General features: G+C 39.2%; 2 protein-coding genes and 1 long non-coding RNA gene across 18 annotated transcripts in view; 2 read left to right on the top strand and 1 right to left on the bottom strand.

Annotated features, from left to right (window-relative positions):
• Positions 1-6,126, top strand: part of WEE2 (WEE2 oocyte meiosis inhibiting kinase) — a 23,588-nt gene extending 17,462 nt beyond the window's left edge. For both annotated transcript variants that reach the window (XM_072652530.1, XM_072652529.1), the window contains exons 8-12: positions 1,032-1,139; positions 1,263-1,348; positions 2,429-2,599; positions 4,407-4,549; positions 5,065-6,126. In XM_072652530.1, coding sequence (XP_072508631.1) covers positions 1,032-1,139; positions 1,263-1,348; positions 2,429-2,599; positions 4,407-4,549; positions 5,065-5,230 — 674 coding nt within the window. In that variant the 3' untranslated portion in view covers positions 5,231-6,126. The remainder of the gene's footprint in view (positions 1-1,031; positions 1,140-1,262; positions 1,349-2,428; positions 2,600-4,406; positions 4,550-5,064) is intronic.
• LOC140533158 (uncharacterized) overlaps positions 1-21,522 on the bottom strand; it is a 22,496-nt gene extending 974 nt beyond the window's left edge. Inside the window, exon 1 of the long non-coding RNA XR_011976813.1 lies at positions 21,435-21,522. This is a non-coding gene — a long non-coding RNA (uncharacterized lncRNA). The remainder of the gene's footprint in view (positions 1-21,434) is intronic.
• The window catches only part of SSBP1 (single stranded DNA binding protein 1), a 22,151-nt gene continuing 15,759 nt past the window's right edge, over positions 21,445-27,836 (top strand). The window contains exons 1-4 of one of the 15 annotated variants that reach the window (XM_072652544.1): positions 22,609-22,739; positions 23,461-23,529; positions 23,724-23,775; positions 24,449-24,510. In XM_072652544.1, the coding sequence (XP_072508645.1) occupies positions 24,487-24,510 (24 nt within the window). In that variant the 5' untranslated portion in view covers positions 22,609-22,739; positions 23,461-23,529; positions 23,724-23,775; positions 24,449-24,486. Of the gene's footprint in view, positions 21,572-21,757; positions 21,915-21,997; positions 22,911-23,407; positions 23,530-23,723; positions 23,776-24,448; positions 24,511-27,836 lie in introns of those variants that run through there. The other 14 variants (XM_072652545.1, XM_072652531.1, XM_072652537.1 and 11 more) reach the window with 14 other exon arrangements.

The following is a 27,836-nucleotide window of genomic DNA, read 5'->3' as shown; positions in this document are numbered from 1 at the left end:
GTGTGTGTGTGTGTGTGTGTGTGTGTGTGTGTGTGTGTGTGTGTGTGTGTGTGTGTGTGTGTGTGTGTGTGTGTGTGTGTGTGTGTGTGTGTGTGTGTGTGTGTGTGTGTGTGTGTGTGTGTGTGTGTGTGTGTGTGTGTGTGTGTGTGTGTGTGTGTGTGTGTGTGTGTGTGTGTAATGGTAGTATGTGTTTTATGTTAATCAAGATAATTGGCATTTTGGGGGAGAGGTGTTAATCAACTTGTATTAACTGAATGAAGTGCTTACTATATACAAAGCTAGCTGGGTGGCCACAGTTAAATACCTTAACCTCTCAATGCCCCCAGGGATTTAGGAAACAGCTAGGTAATGCAGTGGATGGAGCACCAGTCTTGAAGTCAGGAAGATCTGAGTTCGGTTCTGACCTCAGACACCACCTACCTATGTGACCTTGGACAAGTCATTTAACTCCTATTTGCCTCATTTCCTCATCTGTAAAATGGGGGGCACACTGGAGAAGAAAATTGGGAACCACTCCAATGTCTCTGACAAAAAAAAAGCTCGTGGACCAAGACAATGGAGCCATGTAGAGTTCCGTATGACTGAACAACAAATGCACCAAGCACTATGTTAAGTGCTGGTGGAGATACGCATAAAAAAGCTCTCAAGGAACCATAATTGTCATTCTTATGAGTGTTCATTTATTCTCGTTAGGTAGTTTAGCACTTGAAAAAGATGGGCTAATGAAAACAAAGAGAGTGTTCCTCCATGAGGAGCAGATGCCAAATTCCGGTCATAGCCCATAATCCATATCCAATCTAATTGAATTGCATCATGTTAAAGATAAGAGAAAATTTTAATGAAGAGACAGTAACCATAGTTGTAAGAATGAAAAGGAAGGGAATTTGAGGAGGGGAAAAAAGAGTTCTGAAAGATGTAGTTATAGGCTAAAAAAATTTCAGGAGCTTTTATTCAAAACAAATTATTTTCTGAATTTTTTTCTCCTCTCTGAGGAGAAGAGATACTTCTTTAATAAGTCCAACTCTGTACAGGTAACATCTTCATCTGTAAAAAACAAGAAGATGATGTCACATATGTCTCAGAAGAAGGGGAGAATGAAGATGACTGGTTCCTTTCTGCTAATGTGATGTATAAAATTGGTGAGGCTGCCTTCTCTCCGTACCATTTGATAGTGGTCTGAAGAAATCTGTGCTAATAATTCCTTCCTTGTTGTAGACCTTCTAGGAGAGATCTCCTTTAAAGTGATTTTTTCTTTTTCTTAGGTGATTTAGGCCTTGTGACTTCAATCAAGAATCCCCAAGTAGAGGAAGGAGATAGCCGCTTCTTGGCCAATGAGATTTTACAAGAGGTACAACTGTAAATCAGGGAGGTAGTTGGGGATGGTATATACTGACCACTGCTGAACCTGCTAACATTCAGATATGCAGGAAATGTAAAAGTATCCCTATGATAATATAGAATCTCTTTCTCAGCTCAGATTTAGGAGAGAGACTATAAATAAGTATTCTCCTAGATTAGGGGCCCTCAAAGTGTGATCTGGGGAGCCTGAGACTTTTTCAAGTAGTCTGAGAGGTCAAAACTATTTTCATAATAATAAGACATTTTAATTTCTAGCATGGTAAATATTGACAGACTTAACCCACATAAACACAAGCTTTTTGGGAGGAGGTCTCAATTTTTAAGAATATGAAAAGGTCCCAAGACCAGATAGTTTGAGAACCTGTAGATAAATCTCTTATTTATTATGGATCAGTACAGGTTAAGTATTTATTATTAAGTACCTGTTATATGCTAGGTGATATAAAGACAAAAGATTAAAAAAAAAATTGTTCTAGCCCTGAAGGACTTTACATGTTTGTAAAGAAGGTTTCATGCTGCTCTGAGATAAAATATCAATAGGTCAGATGAATTCAGATCTTATCTTCCTGTGAAGTTCCTGTTTGTAAAGCCTTCATTTCACCCCTCCCCTCTACCCCCTAATACTTCCAGTAGTGCTGAGTGCTCCTTGTAACTGCAAGGGTCTTGGAAATCTTCTCTTTGAAGATATCTGTCATGAAATGTAGAATAACATGGCATCCCGTAGTGATTTTGATAATGGGGGAAGGAAAAGAATCCTCTTTCCTGTTATCTATATGTATTATCTTTTTTTTTTTTTTAAAAATATCCTTCTCCTGGAGGATATCATGGTTCTGTCAGGTTCCTTGAAATTCAAAAGGCACTTTTATATTCAAGAGCTGAGTATAAAAAAAAAATTGTCTTTTTTTCTTCCCTCCCAGAACAAAGAAACTAACTTATAAGTCCAAAATGTATATACTCATGTGTGTTTGAGAAAACAAGTGAAGTTTCTCCCAGACCATTTGCCCAGTTTCATTACCATTAATAGATTCCTTACTTTTTCTTTTCTTTTCATTTTTTTTTTTTTTGGAAGGACTATCGATACCTGCCCAAAGCAGACGTGTTTGCCCTTGGGTTGACAATTGCTGTGGCTGGAGGGGCAAAGGCATTACCAGGCAATGATGAGCCTTGGCATCATATCCGTCGAGGCAACCTTCCAGCTCTCCCACAGAAACTCTCTGAAGACTTTTACAACTTGCTTAAGGTGGAATCTCTTATAACATTGGGATGGCATTTGGGAGGTGGGGATAGAAGTTGGATGAGAAGAATAGAGCATATTGGTGGAGTTGAGAGTGGAAGGAAGGGGAAAGAATGAAGAGGATGATCCAAGGAGCAGAGCAAACAGGGGAAGACATCAAGGTAGGATCAAGGTCATGAGGCTACGCAGATTGGAACTTGGAGTGTAAGAGGGAAGAGTTAAAAGCTGTTGTCTTACTGTCTGGATCTTTTTTGTCATTTTCATAACACTCTAAAAAGGCCATCTGTCTTTTTGTGCTTTGGGAGGGAAAGGCACTTTAAGTTTAAGTATTTGTGTTCCACTTACACTGAATATTATGCTAAGGTTGGATGGTAGGGAGAGGAGGGAGAAGAAGAAAAAGTCTACAGCCCCTGTCTTCAAGGAGCTTTTCTCTTTCCTCCCCCTTTACAAATGAATTTTGATTTTGCTACTTCTGCGTTTCTTTATATTCCCTCTTCCTCTCTGTTTCAGTAGATCCATCCCAGGTAGGGAGATCATTCCAGTGTTTACAGGTAGGGAGAAAACCAGGACCAAAGGCAAAGATGTATAGGAATGATTTGAGGTAATTTGGCCACCACTAATTGAAATAGTCCCCATGATCAATATCCCTCAACAAGCATTTATTATGTGCCAGGCACTGAGGATTCAAATTTTAAAATGAAACAGCTTCTGTATTTTAGGAGCTTAGATCATAATAGGAGGATGTAGTACATGTAGGGAATGAAGAGGCAGGAAAAAAGAAAAAAGGAAGACTGGGTCTGTGTGGTTGGAGAACTCAAATGCCAAGTTAAACTTAACCTGTAACTGATACTAATCAAGTACATCGAATGATGGTGTGGAAGCTAGGGATTTCTTATGTTGTCCTTCTGTGAATATTAAAATGGGAATAATAATCGCATCTACTCAGGATTGTCATAAGGGTCAATTATAATACACACACATACATACACAAACACACACACCTGCACATATATCACACATATATGTGCATATAGTAATTTGAAAATCTTAAATTACTTTGTAAATGTTGGCTTATAATTGGCGATTTTCCTCTTTTTAGCGGGACTTATTCATATAATTTTTTTTGTTTGATTTAAAAGAAGGGCAAAAGAACATAGATTTTTAGAACTGGAAGGGAAATTATGTGGAAACTTTGCACAGAATGGATTAAGAAGGGAGAAGCCAGAGACAATATAGCAATAAAACTATTGTTATAATTCGGACATGAATAGTTAAGAAAATGGGACAAGAGTGGTTGCTGTAAAAATGAAAAGGAAGTTGCTGGATGTTAGAGATTCTTTAGAGACAAATGACAGGCTTTAACTGGATGTGAAGGGTGAAAGAAAGCTTTAAATGTTCCTCTAATGCTTTGGCTAGAGAGACAGTAGTGTCTTCATAAAAAATAGAGATGTCTAAAAAGGAAGCATTTTTATGCAGGGTGAAGAAAGGATTCAATTTATGCCTGTTAAGATTGTGGACATCTAATTAGAAACGTCTAGTAAGAGGTACATATGAGGCTGGAGTTAGGTGGAAAAGTTAAAACAAACTACTACAAATCAGGGCTTGATTTATTTTTCTGTTGATTGTCTAGACTTTTAAAGGGATGGAGAAAATATTAAGAAAGTGTGTTGCACATGCATTTTTTCCTCAGAGATCTGGTTGTTAAATAATTACTATTATTAAATAAATAATTATTGTATGAGAGGGATCAAGAAGTTTTAAAATCTTCAAAAAGACCACATTTAAGGTACTAATACTTTACTTCCTTTCACAGCTTATGATCCATCCTAAACCAGAGGATAGACCAACAGCAGCAGCTTTAGCTAGGAACTCAGTCCTCAGACCCTCTTTGAATATAACTGCAAAGCTTCAGAAGGAGCTGGACAGAGAAAAGTCCAAGACGGCTGAGCTAGAGAGGTAGGTTCTAAATGTTGGAGGCAATAAAGAATAGAGTCAAGGAGCACTTGTGTTATAACTTGGAGTCATGTATACAGTTGCCATTAACCAAAAGAATCCAATGATTCCAGTTTGTCCTATGGAATCACATACTACAACAATCTAATAGAGGAAACCTGTCTTGAATAACTTCCAGTCTTGCCTGAAAGACAATCTTGGCTTTTCAGTACACTCTTGCTTTACTCATAATATGGGAAAAATGGATGGCTGCCTACTACTTCATTGGTGCTCTTTTTGGTTTTTGATTTTGCTTTTGTTTTCCCATTTTGGTTGGTTATATCTGACTGGAAAAATGATTATAAATGAGTTCTTGTTTGCCACGTAGTTGGTCCTGATCATTGTGAAAACACTAAAGTGAGATGTGGTATTAATAGTTTCTTCTCTTGTTATTTTGATGACAGTTTTTGACTGGTAAAAATGTCCCTGCCACAACTGATAATTGGCTGGATGAAATGAAACAATTTTTTTTATCTTAGGGAACTAAAAGAAGTTCATCTTGCCCAGAGTCACCAAGAAGATACCAGTCAATGCTCTCCTGGATCCCTTGGGTTCATTGCTGAAACTGGATCAAGTAGCTTCAGTAGATTGGTGGGAGGGAAAACCAAAAGGTCACACAGTTTCACCTTTGGGAAATCTGTGTAAGCATAGTCCTGTTCCCCTTCCATACAACCTCATGGTAACCAGCCCCACTTTGAAGGTATGGCTCTAGAAGCATTCCGTGAGTTGACACTAGTTACTGCTGCTATGAAATGGGAAAGTGGAAAATAGGAATGACTGCAACTTCCTGCTGCAAGTTCTTTCTGGACTTTGTATCCTAGGTCTAGCTCTCCCCTAAAGGTATATTGGCTTTTCAATTGGATACAGACTTGAAAAAATAATAGTAATTGGTAGGCATTTCTCTCTGCCTACCCTCACACCCCTAGATGCCACCATTTAGTGCATTTGAGCACAGATACAAAAGAATTTTTGGACTCTAAGAAATTGATGAAATGGTAAGATATTCAAGTATGAGGTGATTGTTGTAGCACTTCCAAAAGGAATCCTCAGAAGATATCATTTTACCTAGAGAGAGATGGGATCTTTGCCTCAACTTTGAAAATAAGGCTAATAGACTTGAGTCATGCCTGCTCCCAACAGAGAATTCCTAATGGGTTTGGAACTAGTGATTCTTCTAATATATTTTCTGGAGGGAGAGAACATTCTCTGTTCTTCCTATAGTTACATGAATAGTCTAGCCATTATTTGAAATAGGAAGTTATAATTGCAAATAGGAACACTTGCCAACAAGCTGTGACAAAACTTTGGAAGAGGAATCTGATTTTGTTGTCTTCTCACAATCTTGCTCTTTTCCTTCTGGTGGCTGTTTGGCTTTAATTTTCCCCCCTAGGAATCACTAGTTTCTTTTGATTTTAAAACTAGAATTTGGCTTTGTTTCTAGTGATTTTTAAAGAGGTTAATTTTAGTCATTTCCCCTTTCCATCTTTTTAAAATGAACAGAACATATAAGTAAATAAAGATTTTATTTTTCCAAAGCCAAACATGGGAAAATTCTTTTCTTTTGGACAGGACAGTCAGTAACTTGAAAAATCATTGACAAAAGCACTTTTTGGATAAGAGTTCAAGAAGCTGATATTGAAAAGTCTTTGGAACATTTTTACATTCTAACAAGCAAACATAGGCCTACTCTGTACTATTGTCTACATGAACATTTGAAAAATCTATTTGAAAATATCTCCAGGTCTAATGAAGATAGTTGTTAATTGTCTAAATGTTATACTCTATTTGAATATATATGTCCTTTTTCTTATTTTTGTTGTTTAGTCATTCAGTTGTGTCTGACTCTATGTGACCCCATAGATGTTGTCTCTGGGTTTTCTTGGCAAAGATACTGTTTGCCATTTCCTTCTCCAAAGTGTCATCATTTTACAGATGAGGAACTGAGGGGAATAGGCATTGATTTGCCCAGGGCTACGTAGCTAGTAAGTATTCCGAGGTTGGATTTGAACTCAGATCTTCCTGACTCCAGGCCTGATACTCTATCCATTGAATCACCTCACTGTCCCTCCTTTTTCTTAATCCCATTCCCATTTTCAGAAGCAAATTGAAGAAGTCCTGAAGTAGTTTCCCCCCCTGCTATAAAATAACTAGATGAAGAAATGAGGCATGGTGCCTCCTTCCAAAGTTTCAGAAGAACTGGGATCTTTTTTTAATTAACTGTCATCTAAAAGTAAAAAAGGTACTTTCTGGATATTTTTTTGGTGTTCACTCTCTTCCCATCATTCTTTGATATTTCCTGCTTTCCCTCAACCACCTCAAGCATTTTCCTTTTATTCACACCCAAATAATTTAAGTATTATCCTTGCTGTGTAAGAATTAAGGATAGAAGTAGGGATAATGCCATATTCTGTGCATAGGAGGCCTTGGTTATATTTTTGTCTTATTGCTCTTAGTCATAAGTATGGAAATAAACAAAGAATCTTTAATCCCCTTGGAATAGGGGAATTGTCATCTCAACTATATGTGACTTGGTAGATAAGTCCTTGGAAATTGTCTAAATTGCATAGACTTAAGCAATTTGCCCAAAGATCAGTAGCTACTAAGTGCTAGAGACACAATTTGAAACCAGGTCTTCCTTAAACTAAGCCTGGGACACCATTATATCACACTCTTTTTTAATAATATTAGTATATGAGTACTTGTGTTTCCATTATAAGCTAAGAACATGAAGAACTCAGTCATCATGCCCTGTGATAACAGGCTTCACCTATTCAACAAACTTTATGGGGCCCCAGCTATATGCTTGCTGGGGATATCAGGAACTGGTGATGTTTAACTGGAGAAAAGAAAATCAGGAGGGATGTGATAGCTATCTTCACTTATATGAAGGCATTAGATTTGCTTTCTTTTGCCCCAGAGACAAACAGTAGTAGTTTGCAAGGAGGTGAATTTTGGCTTGATGTCAAGAAAAAACTTCTTTAACAATTTGAGCTGTCCCAAAGATAAATGATCTGCTAAGAGAAGTATGGTATCTTCTCTCTTCTTGGAAGTCTTCAAGCAGAGGCTGAATGATGACTGGTTGAGTATGTCATAGTGGGGATTTCTTTCACTTATGAGATGGACTGCTAAAGTCCTTTCCAAAGCTCCAATTCTGTGATAGGAAGACAATGAAGCAATCCTTACCCTTAAAGTTTTATGCTGCATTAGTGGGTACACAAATTAGTGGTGCACAAATAAGTAAATGCTAAATATATGCATAGTAATTTGCTGCAATGTTCCCAGTTCTCCAGCTGTTACCATTTCTCCTTTTCCCTGCACTATGAGGGAACGACAGCAGGAATTTTGTGACTAGAAGACTAAGAGGAAATGATGCTGTCCAGCAGCTTTAGGGAATGATGAGTTCAAAAAGAAAGAAAAGCAAGGACAGGTTGGGTTGAAGCTCCTTGCTAGACTTGGTTGGTTCTACTCTCCCTTTTCTACTATGGGTGACCTGTGACCAGATGAGGTAAAAAAACCAGTGCACCTTAGATTACCAACTTTCTTGGGATGCACTGGATCTCAAATGCTAGTTTACCTGGCTTCACTGAGCAGAGAATTCCAGAGCTCCTAATGATCAGTCTTATGGGAAATGTGAGTCAAACATCTTCTGTAGTCATTGTTGTTCAGCCATTTCAGTTGTGTCTGATTCTTCATCACCCCATTCAGGGTTCTCTTGGCAAAGATACTGGAGTGGTTTGCCTTTTCCTTCTCCAGTTCATTTTCCAGATGAAGAAACGGAGGCAAACAGGGTTAAATGATTTGTTCAGGGTCACATAGCTAGTAAGTGACTGAGGCAAGATTTGAACTCCGGAAGATGAATCTTTCTGACTCCAGGCCCAGGACTCTACTACACTACCTGTTATGCCCTGCCTTCCTGTGCAAGGGGGAATTCCAATTGTACATTGTCTGCAACTCCTGGTTTCAAAGTTGTTATTGGCTCTTTTTTCTTGAAGAGGACCAATGACACCTGAAGAGTGCCATCTTACATTGAAGAATGGTGAGGGAATTTGTGGGGTTAGAAGAGCAGTGAATTCACAGGTGCTTGGTAGGTAATTTGTCTTATACACTGTGCCTCAGGTTATTAAGTACTATGATACTTACTGATTCTATGTTAAGAGTAAAAATACTATATAGAGCATAACCACTTCCCTAGGGAGCCAACTCCATCAGACTAAATGACTAAAGCACCCCAATGAAATATAGAACAAAAAAATGTAGTGGGTGGTGGGATTGGGGGCTCAGTGCTAATGCTGATTGGTACCTTCACAAATTCCTACACCTTTTCTATCGGTATGGCAAGTATGCAAAATCCATTGGCAGGAAGAAAATATTCTATTCTCATCTTGAATGAGAAATCAACTTTACAAATATTAAATATGCAGGCTGATACTAGTGCCCTCCCCCTTTTGGTATGTATTTTAGATGGTCACACTGTCTCCTATACAAGATATACAGAGTATCCTGAGGGAAGAGTGGGAGGTGCATAGTCTGGGAGGATTGATAATGACACCCTTACTTATTTGCTTATGGTACATTGTGACTTATTATGATAGATGTATCCAGTTAAGTGCATTGATAGATCACATTATCTAGTTTAAACTAAACCTGACAATGCATAAATAACTTAAAAAGATTCCTACAAAGAAACTACAGTTTGACGATACTACTAAACTAAGTACAAGTGAGCAATAAAGTGGCAGAGGTGACACCTTTTATTTTCATAATATGAGTTCTTCATTACACACATCACGAGGTTTAAAAACGATGACTATTCAAACTTGACAGACATTGGCCAAGAATCTTAATTATCATAGGTGGATTATATTCACTATCAATGATGAACCTTTCTGCAAATATGCTATTCTTTTGAGATCAGTTGATAGCATGAAGCCATCATAATTAGATATTTTAAAACCTGCTTATATTGCCAAAAATTATGTAAATGTGTTATTTAAAGAATTACACATCTGTACAGATGAACTTGGAAACAATTTTCTAAACACTTTTAGAAAGTTTTTTGCAAATGAAGAGCTAATGTGTTTTGAGCCCACTTGTTAAAATTTTGAAAATGCAATCCCTCCCAAATTTTTTTTGCAAGAACAATTGATTGACATTAGTGAAGATGGAAATGTTTTTAATTAAATTTCAACAAAACTTTGTAACTGAGGGATGAGACCAAAAAGGGAGTATTGTGCTTAAGGAAGTATAACAAATTATACATTTACATTTGGATCTTTGTAGCTTTGTGGGATCTCTGAGTTCTGAGAGCCATTCAAACTAGGTATTAAAATTAATTTAACTTGGAACCAGACCCTCAAATTGCTGTCTGAAGGTGCTGATTAAGTAAATATTTAAAATATTAAGATGCTTGAGCCCTGTTACCTTTACCAGGTGAAAATGCTTCTACTGAGTCAATCAATCGTAGGCTTTAGATTGTGTGGAAAAACTCCTTGATCAACTGGAATTATGTTAAACAGGAAATTGGAGGAAATTTGGTCACACCTTGTGGGTCACCTATAAAATACTGAACATTATGTATTGGGCCAGAGAGACTCGAACATCTGGTCTCAGAGAAGAGAGAGAGCTATTCCTGAGGACTTGTTTTGAAGGGAGAACTTGTGAAGTCGAGAGCCAGAAGTGACTAGACTTTCCATTTTCCCACTGGCATCCTAGGAATATTCCTGAATTGGCTGGTGACAGTATCTTCATCAAGTGCCAAGGACAGACTGGGTGAGATGAAAAGAAGATTCAAGGCTCTACAAAATATCCCCCCCAGAAAAGCTACAACATACCTAAAGGAGCACAACTTGAGGACTTGAGTCAAAAGAAAGGGAAAGATGTTCTGTTCGCTAAGCATTGGACTTTGAAAGAGTGGATTTAAAGTCAGTCAATCAGCAACCATTTGTTAAGCCAGGCCCTGTTCTAAGCACTGGAGTTACGTAAAAAGGCAGAAATAGCTACTACTCCCAAGTTGCTCACGTTCTTTTAGGGGAGATATGCAAATAGCTAGGTGCAGACAAGGGATATAGAAGTGGATAAAATGTAATCTTAGAGGGAAAGGCACTAGTAGCTGATGGGCCTGGGGAAGGTTTTCTCCAAAGATGTGATTTGAGCTTATTCTTAAAGGAAGCCAGGGATGGTAAGAGGCAGAGATGAGGACAGAGCATTTCAGGCAGGTGGATTATCCAGTACAAAGGTGGTGTTAAACACAAATTTGACTAGCAAGAGTTTATACCACAAAAGTTCATAATTTCCCAATGATAGTGGACTTCATGAAGAAAACAAAACAAACAGCCTTTAGAAGCATGTGATGATTTTAAAATCAAGAAACTTACAGAGAATAAAAAGGCTACTTGCCCCCAGTGCTTAGTTACTTAATGGCTGTGGTTATATATGTCCATAGCCAGTGTAATACTTCATGTCCTTGAAATATTTAACCTGAGCAGTTTAGTTAGCTTTGCAGAAGATTGAATCATAATGCCGACTCTACCATGGGGCACATGTATAAAGAAAGTCACAAATAATTCTTTGCAGGGATTATGTGCTATTCCTCAAGGCCCTCCGTATCTTTATGGTTGAAGTTTTGCTAGTATCTTTACACTACCATCTTTAATCCCTTCCTGGACTCTGAAGGAGTCCAACAAATATTTAGTTCATGCTCTGTGCAAGACGTTGTTATGTTTGTTCCTATTTTCACTCTTCACTGAAGTCTAGAGGCTACCTTGGAAAAATCTTTGAATTAGAGAGGACCCCAAGATTGTTCCTTTTTTTCCCAAAGAGATGGGAAACTACATCTGTGGAACATTATTTGTAATAGCCAGTTGATGTATTGGTGAGGGTTGTTTTTTAATTCTTACTTGGATGAATTCCTGGGTATATGTTGTGGGAATAACGTTAATGTAGGATAAGCAACTCCATTGTTTTCAGGCTTCATTTTGTGACTAAATAATTTAGTCGTTCTGTAATAAGATAAGAACTTTAATAAGAACATGCAATGATGCATGTTTCTCAGATTTGATAAACTGCTAGTAGCATGTGATCCCCCAAACTGATAAACACTTATTGGTTGTTATGTGTGTCTCAAAATTGAAAAACAACTGAAAAACACTATCTAATGATTAAGTGACTTGCCCAAAGTCACATAACTAGTAAACGTCATAGAAAAGATTTTTTAACTTGCCATGCTAATATAAGCTGAACACATCTGGGTATACTCAGTTGAGTTCATTATAGAAAGAACCAATTAAAAAATCTCTTAATTACCTGGAGGATTTGGAAGTGTTTCATCTATATTCCAATTTAAATTTCTACTCCCCTTAAGGAAAAGAAAGGGAAATGCAGATTCAGAACCCATCATTTTGCTGGTTTCTGAATATACCACTATTATCAGAGTACAAAAAAAAGACTTTCTTTTCTCCAGATCATTCTTGCTTTCACAATACTCACATTTGAAAGGCAATTTCCCTTATCTTAGGGAAAACCATAGGTTTTTTGAATTGGAAGGAAACTTGGAAATTATCTAGTTCACCCCCTTGTTATACAGATGAAAGACATTAATCAGAGAAATGTGATGTGTCTCAGATCTCACATTTCATTTGAAACCCAGTTTTCTGACCCTAAATCCAGTGTCCTTTCTCTAACATTCCAACTTCTGCTATAATATTTATCATTATTACTAAAAATATCTTTTCAAAGATACATCGATTTAACTATTCTGTTCACTACCTAAATTCACTATCAGTTTTTAGGAAGTCAGTGATTTTCAACATTTTAGTAGTACTTTTCTAAAATAAATTGTCCATTCTATTTCTCTCAGATGGAGGAATCTATGAGTCAGTTTCAGTACAGAGTGCAGAGATGCCTCAATTAATAAAACATATTGCAACTTAATTCTTCCATTAAGAAATAAAGTTAGCATACAAGTAAATATGTTACCTTTGATGAAAAAGGCAAAAGGTTAAATTAGGGGAAAAAACATTGCTTCCCAGTAATTAGTCTCAGGAAGTAAGGGAGGGTTAGGATTCAATTCATCTTATATATTTTCATCACCAAATGCTCCCATTTCTTATTTGATGTTCATTGATTTTACAGTGGAAGAAATTAATGTACTAATAATTCAAAAAGATCCACATGGGTCTGTATATTTTAGAACAGGTTGTGTTTAAAAAGAAGATATTTAAAATGGTTTCTATCAGCAAAGTCAGTTGACTGAGACTTAAAATTGATCAAAGCTAACAGTGTAAAACACAATTTCATTGTGTTTAACAAAAAATACTTAAGATGGTCTAAATTATGCTGATAAGAGGTGGGGACAAGAACCCATTCTTCAACAAAAACTGTTGGGACAACTAGAAAACAGTCTGGCAGAAACTAGGTATAGATTACTCTCTCATACCATTAATCAAGATGAGCTCCAAATGAATCATAAATAAATTAGAGAAGCGAGGCTGTACCTGTCAGGTCTATGGGTTGGAGATGAATTCATGACCAAATGACATAGAAAAGATCGCAGGAGGTAAAATGAATAGTTTTGATTACATAAAACTAAACTGTTTCTGCACAAACAAAAGCCATTTAACTAGAAAGAACAGAAGCAGATAGGTGGGAAAAATTCTCTGAAGAAAAACTAATGTTTCATTTTCAAGATATATAGGGAACCGACTCAAATGTATGTAACAATAAGAAATTTCCTCAATTGATAAATGGTCAAAGGATAGGAAAAGGTAGTTTTCAGAGGAAGAAATCCAAGCTATCAATAGCCATATAAAAATGCATTGTCAGTAGTTATAGAAATATAAATTAAAACAACTCTGAGGTTCCACTTCACACCCATCAGATTGGCAAAAGAGGCACAGTGCAGAAAAAGGCACATTAATGCACAATTGGGTCCAGCCATTCTGGAAAGCAATTTATATCTATGTCCAAAAAGCTATTTAACTTTTGAATCAGAGAGACCCCTACCAAACCTCTTTAAAAACATGTCTAGTCAAGCAAAACATTCCTTCATTAGCCATGTCCGAAAAGATATGTCTCAATCTGCACTCTGAATTCATCACTTCCCTATCAGGAGGTGGCTAGCATGTTTCATAAATTCATTAAAATTATAGCTGATCATTTGTGTTGATCAGTTTCCAAGTCTTTCAAAGTTGTCTTTTCAATGTTATTGATATCATATAAAATTTTTTGGTTCTGATTAATTCACTGTATCAGATCACGCAGATCTTCCCAGCTTTCTCTGAAACTGTCCCCTTCATAATTTCTTTAGCTATTGTGCCTCAAGAGTACATTTATATGCTTGTTTAGCTATTTATTCCCCAATTGATAGGCACCCCTTCAGTTTTCAATTCTTTGCTACCACAAAAAGAGCTGCTATAATATGACTAATGTGAAAATATGTTTAATATGAATATATTGTAGAACCTATATCAGATTGCATGCCATTTTGGGGTAGGGAAAGGGGAAGGAGGGAGAGAAAATTTAGAACTCAAAATCGTATGGAAGTGAATGCTGAAAACCAAAAATAAATTAATGTTAAAAAAGAGCTGCTATTAGTGTTTTTGTACATATGGGTCTCTTTCCTCTTTCTTTGATCTCTTTGGTGTACAGACTTTGTAAGGGTGAGTTTTACTTTTTTTCATTCTCATTGTATATATATAATGGGCAGAGAGGAGGAGGAAGAGAATATTAACTTGGTAATTTAAAAACAATGAATATTTAAAAATATGTTGAAATTCACAAGTAGATCTTGAGATGGCCTTCCAGATCTAGTAGGGGGGTGGGGAAGGGGGAGTACCTGAGGTAGCCTACATTTTTTGGACAGCTCTAGTTTTTAGGATGTCTTCCCTTTCATATTAAATTGGAAGCTAAATCTTTGTAATTTCTATTGATTGGTCCTAATTCAATCCTGTAGGGTCAAACAGAATAAGCCTAATCCCTCCCTCCCCCCTCCCCCTCTCTTTTAAGAAGTCATTTGTGGTGATATGGTAATGGAAGCCACTCATGGCTTCCAGAGGAGATCGTGAAAGGAAGAGAGTGTGCACATAGAAGAAAAACTGGTCAAGAAGAGAGTTGTTGAGTTCTCCATGTCGAAGGAGCAGTAAGAGAATGATCCTTCAGAAAGAAACAGGGAAAATGATTAGAGTTGCAGTGCTATAGAAGATCATAAAGGGAGGAGTACCCTCCCCTTCCCCCCAAAGGGCTGTTGTTGCTTGTCCTTTACTCTCAAAGAGGACCATGACTTCAAGAAGGAGATGTCATGATATGCAAGTGAATTGGATGTAAGTTATCTGAGGCAACACAGTGATTAAGGCTAAGTGAAAATGAGGCAAAGAATAGCCTCTTTTACCTAGTCAAAAAAAGTAAAATCAGTCTAGGAGGAGATGGCCCTCAGGATTTCTAACCAAAACAGAAACAATTGCTTTTTACACTTACTCTGAGTCATGAGAATCCAAATAATAGGGGGTCATCAAAAGAGCTTTGGAGATCCTAAAAATATGGATGCTGCTGATAAAGAAAGAAAAAGGAAGAAAAAAAAATAATAAACTTCACAGTTGAGACTCACAAAAATCCTGGGAGGTTGGTGCTATTATCCCCATTTCACAAAAGGGTAAAATGAGGCTAAGAGAGGTTAAATGCTTTGTGTAGGGACATACAGCTAAGTATCTAAAATGGGATTCAAATTCAGGTCTTCTAGACTCCCAAGTTCAACATTCTCTGTCAAGGTTGAGGACTTAAAAAGATGTCATTGGCTACGGCAGTAAGAGGATCATTGGTCCTTTGGGAAAGATCATTTTAATTAAATTTGAGGGAGGGGATTGAAGTCAGATTGCAAGGGCTCAAGTGGATGGAGAAGTAGAAGTGTCAAGAAAGCACTGCTATTTGTAAAAGTAAGTAAGACAGAAGTGTGGCAATGATGGCTGAAAAGTTTTTACATTTTCCCCTTTGAATTTCACTTAGAAAGGCCAAGAAGGAATAAGCAAAGGAAGTTTGACTCCTGCTGTTTTGATATGAAGTCAAGCTTAGATGGTTAAATACTATCATTATACAAATTAAAAGCTCTTATGCACAGTGTATGCTGTTAGTTTAGGGCAAGAACTGAATTAGGAATACTACTTGCCATCAAGTTTCATATACTCTATAGTAGAGTAGATGCCAAGAAATGCAAATAGGTATAAAACAAATTAATTTGTGATTAGTATCAGTGCAGCCTCTCCTGTCCTAGGTAGACAAAAGGCTAAAATAGCACCTGGTAAATACAAAGGCTACAAGCTTCAATGATATTTCTGGGATGCATCAGAAATTGATTGGAGAATAGTAGTAATTGAAGAGAAGGAAATGAAATATAAACTATATTAGCATAGTAATTAGGGAAACCCACTGGAGCTATTGGAAGGATAAGTGTGTCCCAAGTAATTGCACCACCTTTCTGGCATGCAAAAGTGACATTTAGTTAGCTGTATTTAAGAAAAATCAGGTGTCCACCTGAAAGTTTGGTCAAAGAGGTAAGCAGGCTAAGTGATATGTAAATTCATATTTATTCCCTTAAAGCTAACTGAAGCTAGCTTAATCTGTATGTGCAAGGATCCAAAATGTAAGTTCTGACTATCTGATAAAAGAATGACCAGGTTTAAATCTGTTTAGGACAATCCCAGGATGTCTGTGTCCCTCAGATTTATGGTCCCCATATGTCTTTAACTATATCATGAAGAAGGAATTTTCTTAGTTGAATAAGTTGCAAATACATTATGAGAGTTGACAAAGTATCAGTTGAAATTACAACCCAGGATATGTTTTCTTTATCATTCACATGCTATAACATAGTATATATCTATAAAATATTAAGATACAGAAAAGTCCCATTATTCCAGATAGTGTATCCAGTTAAGGATCACATCCTTAAACAGAGGAAAAATGTACTTAAGTCAGCTGGATCTGGCTTTATTGACATTTGGAAGAGATATTCTTTGAGTTTACTCAGAGAACATAGAGGCTGTTAGGTTCAGGCTCTTTTTCTGGTTGATTAATTCAGGCTCTGGCCCTTATTAAGGTCCAAAAATGACATTAAATAATTATCACTAGCATGATGGCTTTGTGGAGTGGATGAAGTACAGGTTGTAATTATATTGACTTTTGGTAGGATTCCTTATCTCTGAAGACAGAACTGTCATAAGTAAGCACTGCTGTGATTCATTTCATAGTGTCTGGCTTCTCATTCCTATGACCCTTTATTACTAGGTGTAAAAGGACATGTTTACTTCTTAAGACTTTGTAACTGCAAGTAGTATCCTTTCTTAATCTGAGGAGTATTGGTGAATCAATAATGCTTGATAAATGAACATATGCATACATAGATAGCTAAACTGGCGAGTTGAAGATTTTTTTTCCTTGACAAGAATTAAAATCCTTGAGAAAATTGTACCACAAGGGAAAAATATTGTGAGCACTTCCACAAGATCTTTGGTTTCCTTCTTGAAATAACTGGCACAGGTCAGGCAATTTAAGAGCCAGACCTTCCTGGGAGGAATCGTGCCCATATCATTTAACTAGTGCCCTAAAAGTATTCATTATTTCTTACTTTCTTTTGCTTTTACTCCTAAACCTGATTTTCCCAATAATAACGTCCTAGATGAGTGTCCACATAGGTCAAAATGGTTTTCATAGATAAGACCTTCCACATGCCTCCTGTTAGCTAACCTTGAATAAATTGGAAAATATTCTCATCTTTTACTCTTGCTCCTCTGAATCATTTATTATAATAAAAGATCCCCAAAAGTAGGTCTGGAAATTAAGGTATTATAGATAATCTCTTGCACCCCACCAAGGAACATCCTGAAGTCACTGAACATGAAGAATCATTTCTCTCACTTGTCAGAGATGGGACTTTTCCTATACAAAAAGGAACTACTGCCCCAAACTGGGGAATACTCACACCATTTCCCCAACCTGGATATTGGTTTAGAGGCCTGAAGAATTCGGTTTCTATCTCTGGTTGTAAAGAATATCCTTTAATAAATATGTGCCACCAGGCTACACAAGTGGTGATTTCAGTGCTAGAGCCCAGAATGGTAGGTAGAGGCAAGATGGTAGAGTAGCAGGAAGAAGTATATCTGAGGTCCTCCCCAAAACTCTTCCAAAGAGATCTAGTAGAAAACTCACCAGACTGAATCCTGATTGACTAATACAAGAGAAAAGTCACAGTGGGTCATTTTTCCAGCCTACTTGGTATAGGGAGACAGGTCTTTGGACTCTGGGGACAGAGTGGATTTGCAAACATCCTCATGAAGCAAGGTCCCTTCCTTGTTCAAGATTTAGGGATAGGTATCAATTAGCAGCTTTGTCAGAGATCTTGGCAGCCTGAGGAGGGGACATGATCCTAAAGGTAGTGTGTCAGGGCCAGGAGTGCTCATGTACCCTAGGCTGTGTACAAAGGAAGGGACAGGTTCAGAAGGAAGCAGCAGCTGTGTGACTTTGACCCCAGGAGTACTGCAGGGGCTCAGTTCCAGCTCCTAGCCCAATTTGAAGCCTGTAGGGAAATAACTAAAGGATACTTATTGATAGCCTCTAAAAGCAAGTTTACAGAGACATCTTGGTTTGGGAGGAGGCTATATTGATAGAAATATCGAATGAACTTAAACAAGAACCTAAAAGTCTATTTAGGAAGATATCTAATATCTAGGAGAATACCACTAAGTAACCACTTAGAAGTCAGGAAGAGAGGGCATTTGTGGTTTGGTGCTGCATTTTCACTTCTTGGTTTGCCTCTACTGGTATGGACTCTTATCTCTTGAGGATGTGTTCCACTTGGAACTGGTTTATCAGTGGGGAGGCAACTGACTCAAGTAAATTTTTAGGGTGAGGAAGGAGTGTAGATGATTAGGGAGAGTATCCAGGGATGCCTTTACTTAAATAGGTCCTTCTGTATGTTTATTTCATTCAATGATCCACTAGGATGGCAGTCAGGGATGGAAATAGGGGGACATATAATTGTGGTGTTTCTTATACTATCTCTTGTCTACTGTGACCATGCCTTGCTCTACCTTGCGTGTGGGCGTGGGTGGGTGTCTATTTACTCGAAGAGTGAATCTGTGACACATTAATGCATATATAATCTAGTTTATTCTGCAAAAGATATCAGTCTGAGTTTCTGCCCCATTTCTACAAGGCTATGTGTGAGACATTACAAAGGGAGTCAGGTCCTTATTGTGTGTATGTTTTTATGTTCTTCTTAAAATTTTTTTATGTTCTTTTATATTTTGTTCCACTTAGGATTTTTTCTCATAGTTGATATATAAACCATACAACAATTCCTCTATATGTCTTATTATGTGTTCACATTTAGCTTTTTAATATGGTTATTTGAGAAACATTTAATATTTAATTTGGTTATTTGGGAAACATCCTCTGTTGTTTAGTTACATTTGTCTCATTTGGGGTTTTCTTGGCAAAGATACTGGAGTGGTTTGCCATTTTCTTCTCCAGCTCATTTAACAGATAAAGAAACTGAGGCAAACAAGGTTAAGTGACTTGGCTAGGGGTCACACAGTCTCTGAAGTCAGATTTGAACTCAGAAAGATGAGTCTTTCTGTCTTCAGGCCTAGCACTCTGTCTACTGTACCACCTAGTTGTCCTCTATCTCTCCTGCTAGACTGTAAACTTCATGAGATCCAATACTCTGTCTTTTTTCTTTTTCTCACGGCACCTAGCAGGATATATTGCCTCTAGTGACTGAGCTCTCAATAAATGCTTCTGACAGAATGAATGCATATTTGTGAATGGAGTGATTAATGAAGGAGGTTGGACTAGATTATCCCTATGGTTCCTTCCATGTTCAATATCCTATGATTCTACAATTCAATTTTATTAGTAAAGAATTATATTTTTCTAAAATGAATTAGCTATATAATTGGAGGTTTAGTTTTAAGGTTTTACCTTCCAAATAAGGGAGCCATCTTGTGGTGAAGTATTGAAATAGCATGCAGAAACCCACAAAGTAGTAGGGTTTACAGTAGACTCTAGAAAAAGAGCCTCACTGCATTCTTTTGTAAATGTGTGCAAAGCATCTATTTAATAATATATTCTAGAATTTTTTTTTTAAGGATTGCGGTCACACTAATTAGTACTATGTTTCCAGGATTCATAATTTTTCCTTTTTGAAAACTGAGATGAAGTCTTTGTTCCCACAACTCTGTTCATTTGTGGCATTTTCTTGATGATTCTGAGTTGAGTTCCTTCTGCACCCAGGGACTTTGAACTTATTCACATTTACTTTCTCCTTGTCCTATCTTGGGAAGATGAATCTCATCTTCCAAATTGCTAGAAATACTGGCCAATTTGATGTCATTTCAAACAATTTTATGATTCTGTTCATTGATGAAAATGTTAAATAGTGCCAGAGGGGAGATATGGATTAAATAGAATGAGTAGGTGAATTCACAACTGTTTGAATGCCATTGATTGATCAGGGTCTTATCTGGAGGGTGAACTCCAGGGCTCTGCTCCAAGGCTCAGGCCTTGGTATTTTACTTGTGACATACTTATTTATAAGCTATATTCCTTAAATTATTTATAGTGACTTGGATGAAGTATAAATGGTATATGCATCAAATTTTGAGGTTATACAAAGGTAAGAGTGATGACTAGCATGTTGGATGGCAGGCAGTGTTAGGATCCCAACAGATCTTGTCACTAGAATGATGGACCAAATACAATGACATTTAATAGTGGATACATGTAAAATCTGATATGTGGGTTCAAAAAATCAAATACATACGTCCAGGATGGGGAACGGAGGTGAAACTTGGTTAGATAGTTTGTATGAAGAAGATTTGTGGGGTTTTAGTGGAATATAAGCTCAGTGTACACCAACCGGTGTGCTGGTAGGTAAACAAGTTAATGCAATCTTAGGTTGTGTTACAAGAGGCATTGTGTTCATCCTTCGTTGCAGAAGAAGACCATGCCATCAGAGAAATGATGACATGACTTGCACTTGACTTTGTTTTGAGTGAGGGAGGGCTGTGCAGGTCACCAGCCTCACTTCTCCTCCAGAGCCATCTGAATCCAGTGACCTGATATTCCTCAGGATGACTGGAGATGACCCAGGATGCACTGGGAGACCTAGGGCCCTTCAGGCATAGTGACTGGAGTGAATGAAATAATGATTTTACTAAACTCTGTCCTGGTCAGACTAAATCAGAAGAGTATTGAACAGAGCTTCCTCTTTTTCTCAAATCTTTATTATCTCCTGTCAACCTGAAAGTTTGGTTAAAAGAGGCAAACAGGCTAAATGTGTATTGTTTAGCAGTTACATGATCATGAAGTCAGAAGGAAACCTCTGACTGTTTGACATAAGAATGACCAGATTTAAATCTGTTTTAGGACAATCCACGGATATCTGTGTCCCTCAGATTTATGGTCTCTATGTATTTAACTATGCCATGAGAAAGGAATTTTCTTAATTGATTTGATTTCTTAATTGAATTGATTGTAAATACAATAAGATAAGAGAGTTGACAAAGTGTCAGTTGAAATTATGACCCAGGATATCTGTGTTTTCTTTACACTGACATGCCATAGTACAGTACATGTCCACAAATATTAAAATATGGAAAAATTCCCATTATTCAAGATAGTCTCTCAGGTTTAAGAGTCTCATAAAGAATGCTAAGTCAGCCCCATCTGGCCTTGTTGACATAGGCAGAGGTATTCTCTGAGTTTACTTCAGAGAACAGAGACTCCCCCCTTCCCCTCCCCCTCCCCCTTCCCCTCCCCCTCCCCCCTTCCCCTCCCCCTCCCGCCTCCCCCCTGCGCTCACGGCTGGACGAGGATTCCAAGGATCGGGCCTTTCCGGGTCACTGACTGGCAATGGCTCATCTGTACCTGGTTCTCCTCCCTTGTTACAGAAGACGACTTTACAAGACTCTTTGGAGGCGGTGGTGAGATGAGGAAAGAGTAAGCACGTTGTGACTATTTTGGCTTATTTAGGACTGTCTCAGAAATGACTTTAACTTGATCCCTTATACAATTGTCTTGCAAAGGGTTTATTCTTATTATTTTATTAATTTTTTGAGAGACATCATTAGGAGTTTAGGCTGTTCTAATTTTTTCTCTCTCTCTCCAAAATCATTATAATTCAAGGCCAAGAAGGAAAAAAAAAATACAAGACGGTAATCTGGCCAATGTGGAGCGGCCCCAGGGAAGATGGGTATTGGAGCCCAGCCCGGTCAGACATCCCCGGGAGGATGGACTGACGGACGAAGGAAGTCGTACAGACCGAGCGCTGCCCCCGCGCCAGGTAGGCACCGGGGCAGAGACCCTGGGGGCCCGTCCCCTCCCCCTACTTCCGGCTTCCCCCGTTCGAACGTAAGCTCCCTGAGGGCGGGATCTGTTTTTCTTCATTGTATCCCCAGCGCTTAAGCGAAATGGCCAACCTATAGTAGCCGTAAATAAATATTAGATGCACCGGGAGGGACTGAGACGACGTAGGAAGGACGAGAGGGAGAGGAGCGCGCGAGGGCGCCGCGGAGCCTCGTTTCCAGGGTCTCGGGCCTGCGCAAAAGCGCTGCCTCAGGCCCTCCCGACCGCGGGGGGGCGCCGGCGCCTCTGTAGGGCCGCGGTAGCGGCGGCGGCGACACTTCCGTTTCCGGCACGTTTTATCTGGGTTCCCCATCTCCCGGGCTCGGCGCCGCTCGCGGGCCTCCGCGTTAGGTAACGGCGGGGAGGGAAGGAGGAAGCGAACGAGGCGGAGAGCGGGGCGGGGTGAGCCGGGCCGGCTTTTCACGCCGACGCCCTCCTCAGTGGCCCAGCTCGTGGGCAAGGCGCTCGCGCGTGGCCTCGGGAGTGGGAGCGAGTGGTACGGTGACTGCCCATCCCACCGCGTGCGGGGAAAGTGATGAGGGGTGAGGGCAGCTCGAGGGGGCGGGGAAGCAGCGTCTCTTCCGTCCACGTGACGCGGCGGAAGTGCGTCTGGGGTGCGTTCGAATCCCGGCGCTGCTGTTTCTTCCCTCTGTAGCTTCAGGTCCGTGAGGGCTCGGAGGCCGCTGCTCGCCTCCTTCCCCGTTAAGCCGTTGAGGACACCTAGGCCGCCGACCGTGCTTAAGTGACTTGCCCAAGGGCCCATGTGAGGACGTGGCGGAACCCGGGTTTGCATCTGGGGCCTTGGACGCCGTAGTCGTAGTACAGTACATGAGGGCGTTGGGCTAGATGAGCACGAAAGGGCCCGGCTCCGAAATGAGGGACCTGGCTTCTCTGCCTCCTCCTTTGTCTGCTGGTGTGGATGTCCCGGATGGGGGTGTGACTTTTAATAATGCCCCCCGCCCCCACACTGGTCCTTCGTTTTAGTGTAACATGAAATTTGCACGCCCCCTGTACCCCTGGCACAGGCCTTAGAATTGCGGAGACAAAAAATGAAAATGTTCCCACCCTCAAGCAGTTTAGATTGCGATACCACCGGGAGGCTTAGGTGTAGGGATGGACAGGCAGTTGGCAACACGGTACTGGCATTCGAAAGAGGGCTTATGGCTGGATATATAGGTTGCAATTTAATTTACTGAGCATTTATTCAGGACCTATTATGTGTGTCAGGCACGTAAGCTTGCTTGAAGATGGCCGTTCAGGAGCCCGCTATCCTACTCCCCAGGCCGTTCCACTAATGGAGAGCTCTAATAGTTTTTCTTTACCCAAGCCCACATTTATCTTTTTGTAACTTCTGCCCACTGCTTCTGTTTATGCCATCTGGGGATAAACAAAAAGAGTCCAATTTCTTGTCTGTGATATTTCTTTAAATAGTTGAAGACAGTTATCATGTCTGTCTCTTATTCCTTCCACTACCAATTTGGTAGTCTTCTGAACTGACAGTCAGGGCGAGAAGGTGGATCATCCCGCAGAGAAGACTAAAAGTGATCAGACAGGTAGGAGGAAGACCAGAAGAGAGCAGTGTAACAGAATGAGACTTTCCTGATCTCTCCTCCCTGTCTGGAACAGCATGCCCTTTCAAGCTACCTTGAATTCATTTTGTATATATCCTAAACATGCTTTTTGTCTTCCTCCTTTGGAATGTAAGATCCTTGAAGGCAGAGACCATTTCACTTTTGTTTTTTTTCAGCAGCTCCACAAAGTCATAAGCTGGAGAGAAGTCAAGGCAGATGAATACTGAGGCAAGGCCATTGGAGTTAGTTAAGAGATTGTGGGTTGAGAGCAGTTGGAGTTGCATGAAACCAGAAAATAAATTGAGAGGGTTTTAGAAGTGAGTGGATGGTATGGTGGTGAAGGCATTGAGGCTATTCTAGTCTTCCTCCGGCTGGGGAGGGTGGGACAGCAATAGTCTGTGGACAGACTATCCATACATCAGAGCCAGGTTGTTGAGAGCAGGGCTTCCTAGTTTGCATTTCATCTGTATTTGTTAGAGTTGTGTGACCTGAAGGCATCTGCAGTGCAGTGTGCATGCTCTGTGTTCAGAACCAAGGCTGCAGTGAAGTTGCACAGTGTAGTACGGGCAGGTGCTGCCAGAAACATCTCCAATTCATTACTCGTTTGATTTTTAATTTTTAGCGTTGCTTGTTCAGAAACCTTTTACTGTTGCCAGATTTTTTTCTCATCCTATATGGGGTCATGACCCACAATTTAAGAAGTACTGGTTTACAGCATTACAAATATTTTCTGAAGCTTTCAGACTTTTTTTGATTTAAAATGCAAATCAGTAACCCTTTGCCCTATATATGAAGAAATCTGGTGCCAGCTTGAATACACATGTATCGTCCGGAAGTCAGACTTTGAAGCTATTTTAGTTGGCATAGACAGTAATATATAATTCAGTTTTTTATTCTTCAGGAAGAAACTCCAAACCAGCTAAGAAGAAAATACAAGCCATGTTTCGAAGACCTGGTTTACAGGTAACTTTATTCCCATCAACAGCAATGGGATCACTTGCTATCTGAAATGTTTCAAAAGTTTGAGCACTTTTAAGCCATCACTTTGGTGGGACAAAGCCTCTTTTAGACCAGGAATTTTTAACCTGAGGTCCAGGGACTCCTAAGAGGACCATGGGGATGTAGTGACAATTAAGGAGTAATCTGTGATCTCTACCAATGCCCTCAGAATGTGACAAGACTAATTGGGTGTTATGGGGGACCACAGTCATCATCTACACTGTGCATGACTTGGGGGTCTCTTGCCTTTCACTTAGGTGTGTAATAGACTCTACTTCTGTCTGAATTTGACTAGCTCTACCAACCTACACTCACTCAGACTTATCTGGTCTAAGTTACCAGAGACAGATCACCACCACATGGTTACACTCAAACTCTCAGAGTCCTAGGGGATTTCTCTTCCTCACTACTCTAACTCTTGAGCCCCTATCCTGTATGTTTTCTGTCTGTATAGCCTTCTACAATAATGATGCTTGTAGATCTGAAACATAACCTTTTGCTTAGTAATAAGGCAAAACAAATAGTATTATCAGATCACACAGGTATGGTGAAGTGGGCACATGCAGCAGCCTAGAAAAGAAACATGTTAGGGAAAGAAACAAGTGATTGGTGCAGCTCTGCAATAAGCTGCAGGCTTGTTGTCATGGGTCTGTTCAGGAACATTTGTATTACATGGAAATGCTTCTCTGTTAATAAGCTGCAGTTCTGACCCTCACCCCTGGAAAATGGCTTAGGCACATTTTTTCTTCACCTTTGGCTAGGGCTAGCTTTGCATATGAGTAGTAGTTCTCTTTGAGGCAGACAGCTGCTGGGTTCATCAAAGTACTTAACCTCTAGTAGAGGTGTTCTAGTAGACCCCCATATGGGGTTACAGCCCATAGTTTGAGAAGCCTGGAAGGGGTCACAAATGGAAAAAGTTTAAGAAGGCCTGCTCTAGGCTATACAGACCAACCCAGGCAGGAGTAGGGCACTGTGCTGGATGTGTGCTGTGCAGCCAGAATTTGTGCTTAAAGCCAGAACCTGTTCTGTGCAGTTGTAGCCTAGATCACACAGTTTTGCTTCACTTTTTAAACCGGGTCCTCTGGATGCCATAGCCTCCAGGAACCCCACTGCTTTTTCCTTCTCTAGCCCCAGGGCTCTAGAGAGCAAAGCCTATGAAGAAAAACTTTACCTTTATCCAGCTGTAGGTGGAGCTGAAGAGCAATGGATGTTTGGAGCTCCTTCGCAGTGATGTCATTTCTCTGTGGCCAGTCAGGAGATCCGTGGAAGCTTCTTTTCTCACTGCTGGAGGCTCCATCTGAGTGTCAGCCTCCCTGCTGAGTCTTCCTTCAGTTCTTCTCACCTGCTGCTGCCCTCTGCTCTCTTCATTGTACTGAAGTTTTTTAAATGAGAGCCTCCTGGCCCTCAGTGACTCACTCTTTACTGAAAAAACACAACTTCCCATGTCAGATTGACAGTTCTTTTTCAGTCATATCTCAGCCTCCATATATTTATATGATTTCTCATTATCTTAGTTTTGGGTTCTTTAGTCATAAATCACATATGTACAAATGTGATGAGGTATCTGTCATATATCTCCCTTTAAGTCTTCAACAAAGCACTCCACGTCTTTGATGCCTCTGAAACTTTCTTTGCACTTAACTTTTTTTTAGTTTTTCATAAATAATAGATCTTTCTCAGTCTTTATATCAAGCCTTTCTCACACAGACAAGATGTCCTTCCACATTGTTAACAAAGAGTTCTAAGTACTGGAATCTAAACCATAGATCTTCTCTCCAAAACTGTCCAAAATCCTGTCTGAAAGCAGTTTTTTTGTATACATATTTTAGCAGTTTATAGTAAAACAATGTTCATTTTCTACTCATATTAGACATCAAAATACTCATCCCTAACAGCAGCAACATGCAACTTCACTAGATAATGAATATAAATCTTTTAGAGCAAATACTTTTTCTACTCTTTTTATCAACTGTTGCATATGAAAATGGCTTAAAGAGACTACCTTGCAGATCGATTTTAAGGGGAAAAATTACACTTCACTAAAAATTACAGTTCATTAATCTTTGACTGAAATTTAGCATTTCCTTCAATTACTTAAAAACATTATTCTGAGGATTCCATAGGTTTCTCCAGCTTGCCAAAGGGATCTATAACACAGCAAAGTTCTGCCTTACATTATTTATCTTAAATGTTCACATTTGCTGAAGGCCCAAAAAGTCTTGGACTTTTACCTGATTGATCACTGTTATTCTGTTTAAAAATAGCCAGTTGTATATTGTTTAATGTAGTCACTTCTGAAGTGGAAAATTAATGGCAAAAAACTCCACTTGTTTTGATAGGGTAGGGTGACCTGGATTTTGAATCTGTTGGCAGAATATCTGGGAACTTTTGAGGACTGTAGCTGTTGGAAAATTAGATTTTGGAGAATCAGGGTTCTGGACTCAGTAGACTACTCACTGTATCACTTATCTATAGCTCTTTTTTAAAAATAGGATTTGTGCGTTTGGTTAGTTGTGCTGGTACGATGTACCTTAAGTATATACTGGGATATATTCTGATATCCTGGAAGTAGAGCAATCCTAAGACCATCATAAAGTATGAGCTCTGTTAAGTGTAGGAGATTTCTTATCTAAATTTTTTTTATCAGCTCCAGTATCTTGTATTCCGTGCAAAGTAGATACAGATGATGGCAGTAGAGAGGAAAAGGAGGAGAATCACAACATAATATCTATTTTCTCTTCTGAAGAAAGAGCATGAAGTGGATTGGGGTACAGAGTTGAATTGGGAGAAATTTTGTAGTCATCCTAATTAGATCTGATATATTAGCAATCAACCATTTATAGCGATGATTTTTCTGTTGGTGAGCTAGCTGCCTGGAGCAAAATTGCTGGTTTGTCTTTCTTGCCTGTCCCCTTTTATGAACCACTCTTCTACCGCCTGCGTCCTTTTGCCTTACTCTGAGTGAGGGGAGGGGAAGGAAAAACATTTATTAAGTGCTGGACACTGTGTTATGTACTGGGCACTGTGCTAAGCACTTTTTACAATTATCCCATTTAAACCTCACAATAATCCTGCATATTACAGTTGAGGAATCTGAGGCAAACAGAGGTTAAGTGACTTGCCTAGGTTCAAACAGCTACTAAGTGTCTGAAGTTGAGTTTGAACTTGTCTTCCTGACTCTCCCTTTCCCCTTCAGAATTCTCTTTTTTGTGTGTTTTAAGCACTGAGCCAAAGCTGTGTGTCTGATTAAAGTAGTTTACATTCAGGTATGAATGATGTCCATCTCTTCT

This window comes from Notamacropus eugenii, chromosome 3 (assembly GCF_028372415.1).
Source record: "Notamacropus eugenii isolate mMacEug1 chromosome 3, mMacEug1.pri_v2, whole genome shotgun sequence".
Taxonomy (NCBI): Eukaryota; Metazoa; Chordata; class Mammalia; order Diprotodontia; family Macropodidae; genus Notamacropus; species Notamacropus eugenii.
The sequence above is the reverse complement of the archived record's forward strand: the minus strand, read 5'-3'. Positions and strand labels throughout refer to the sequence as shown.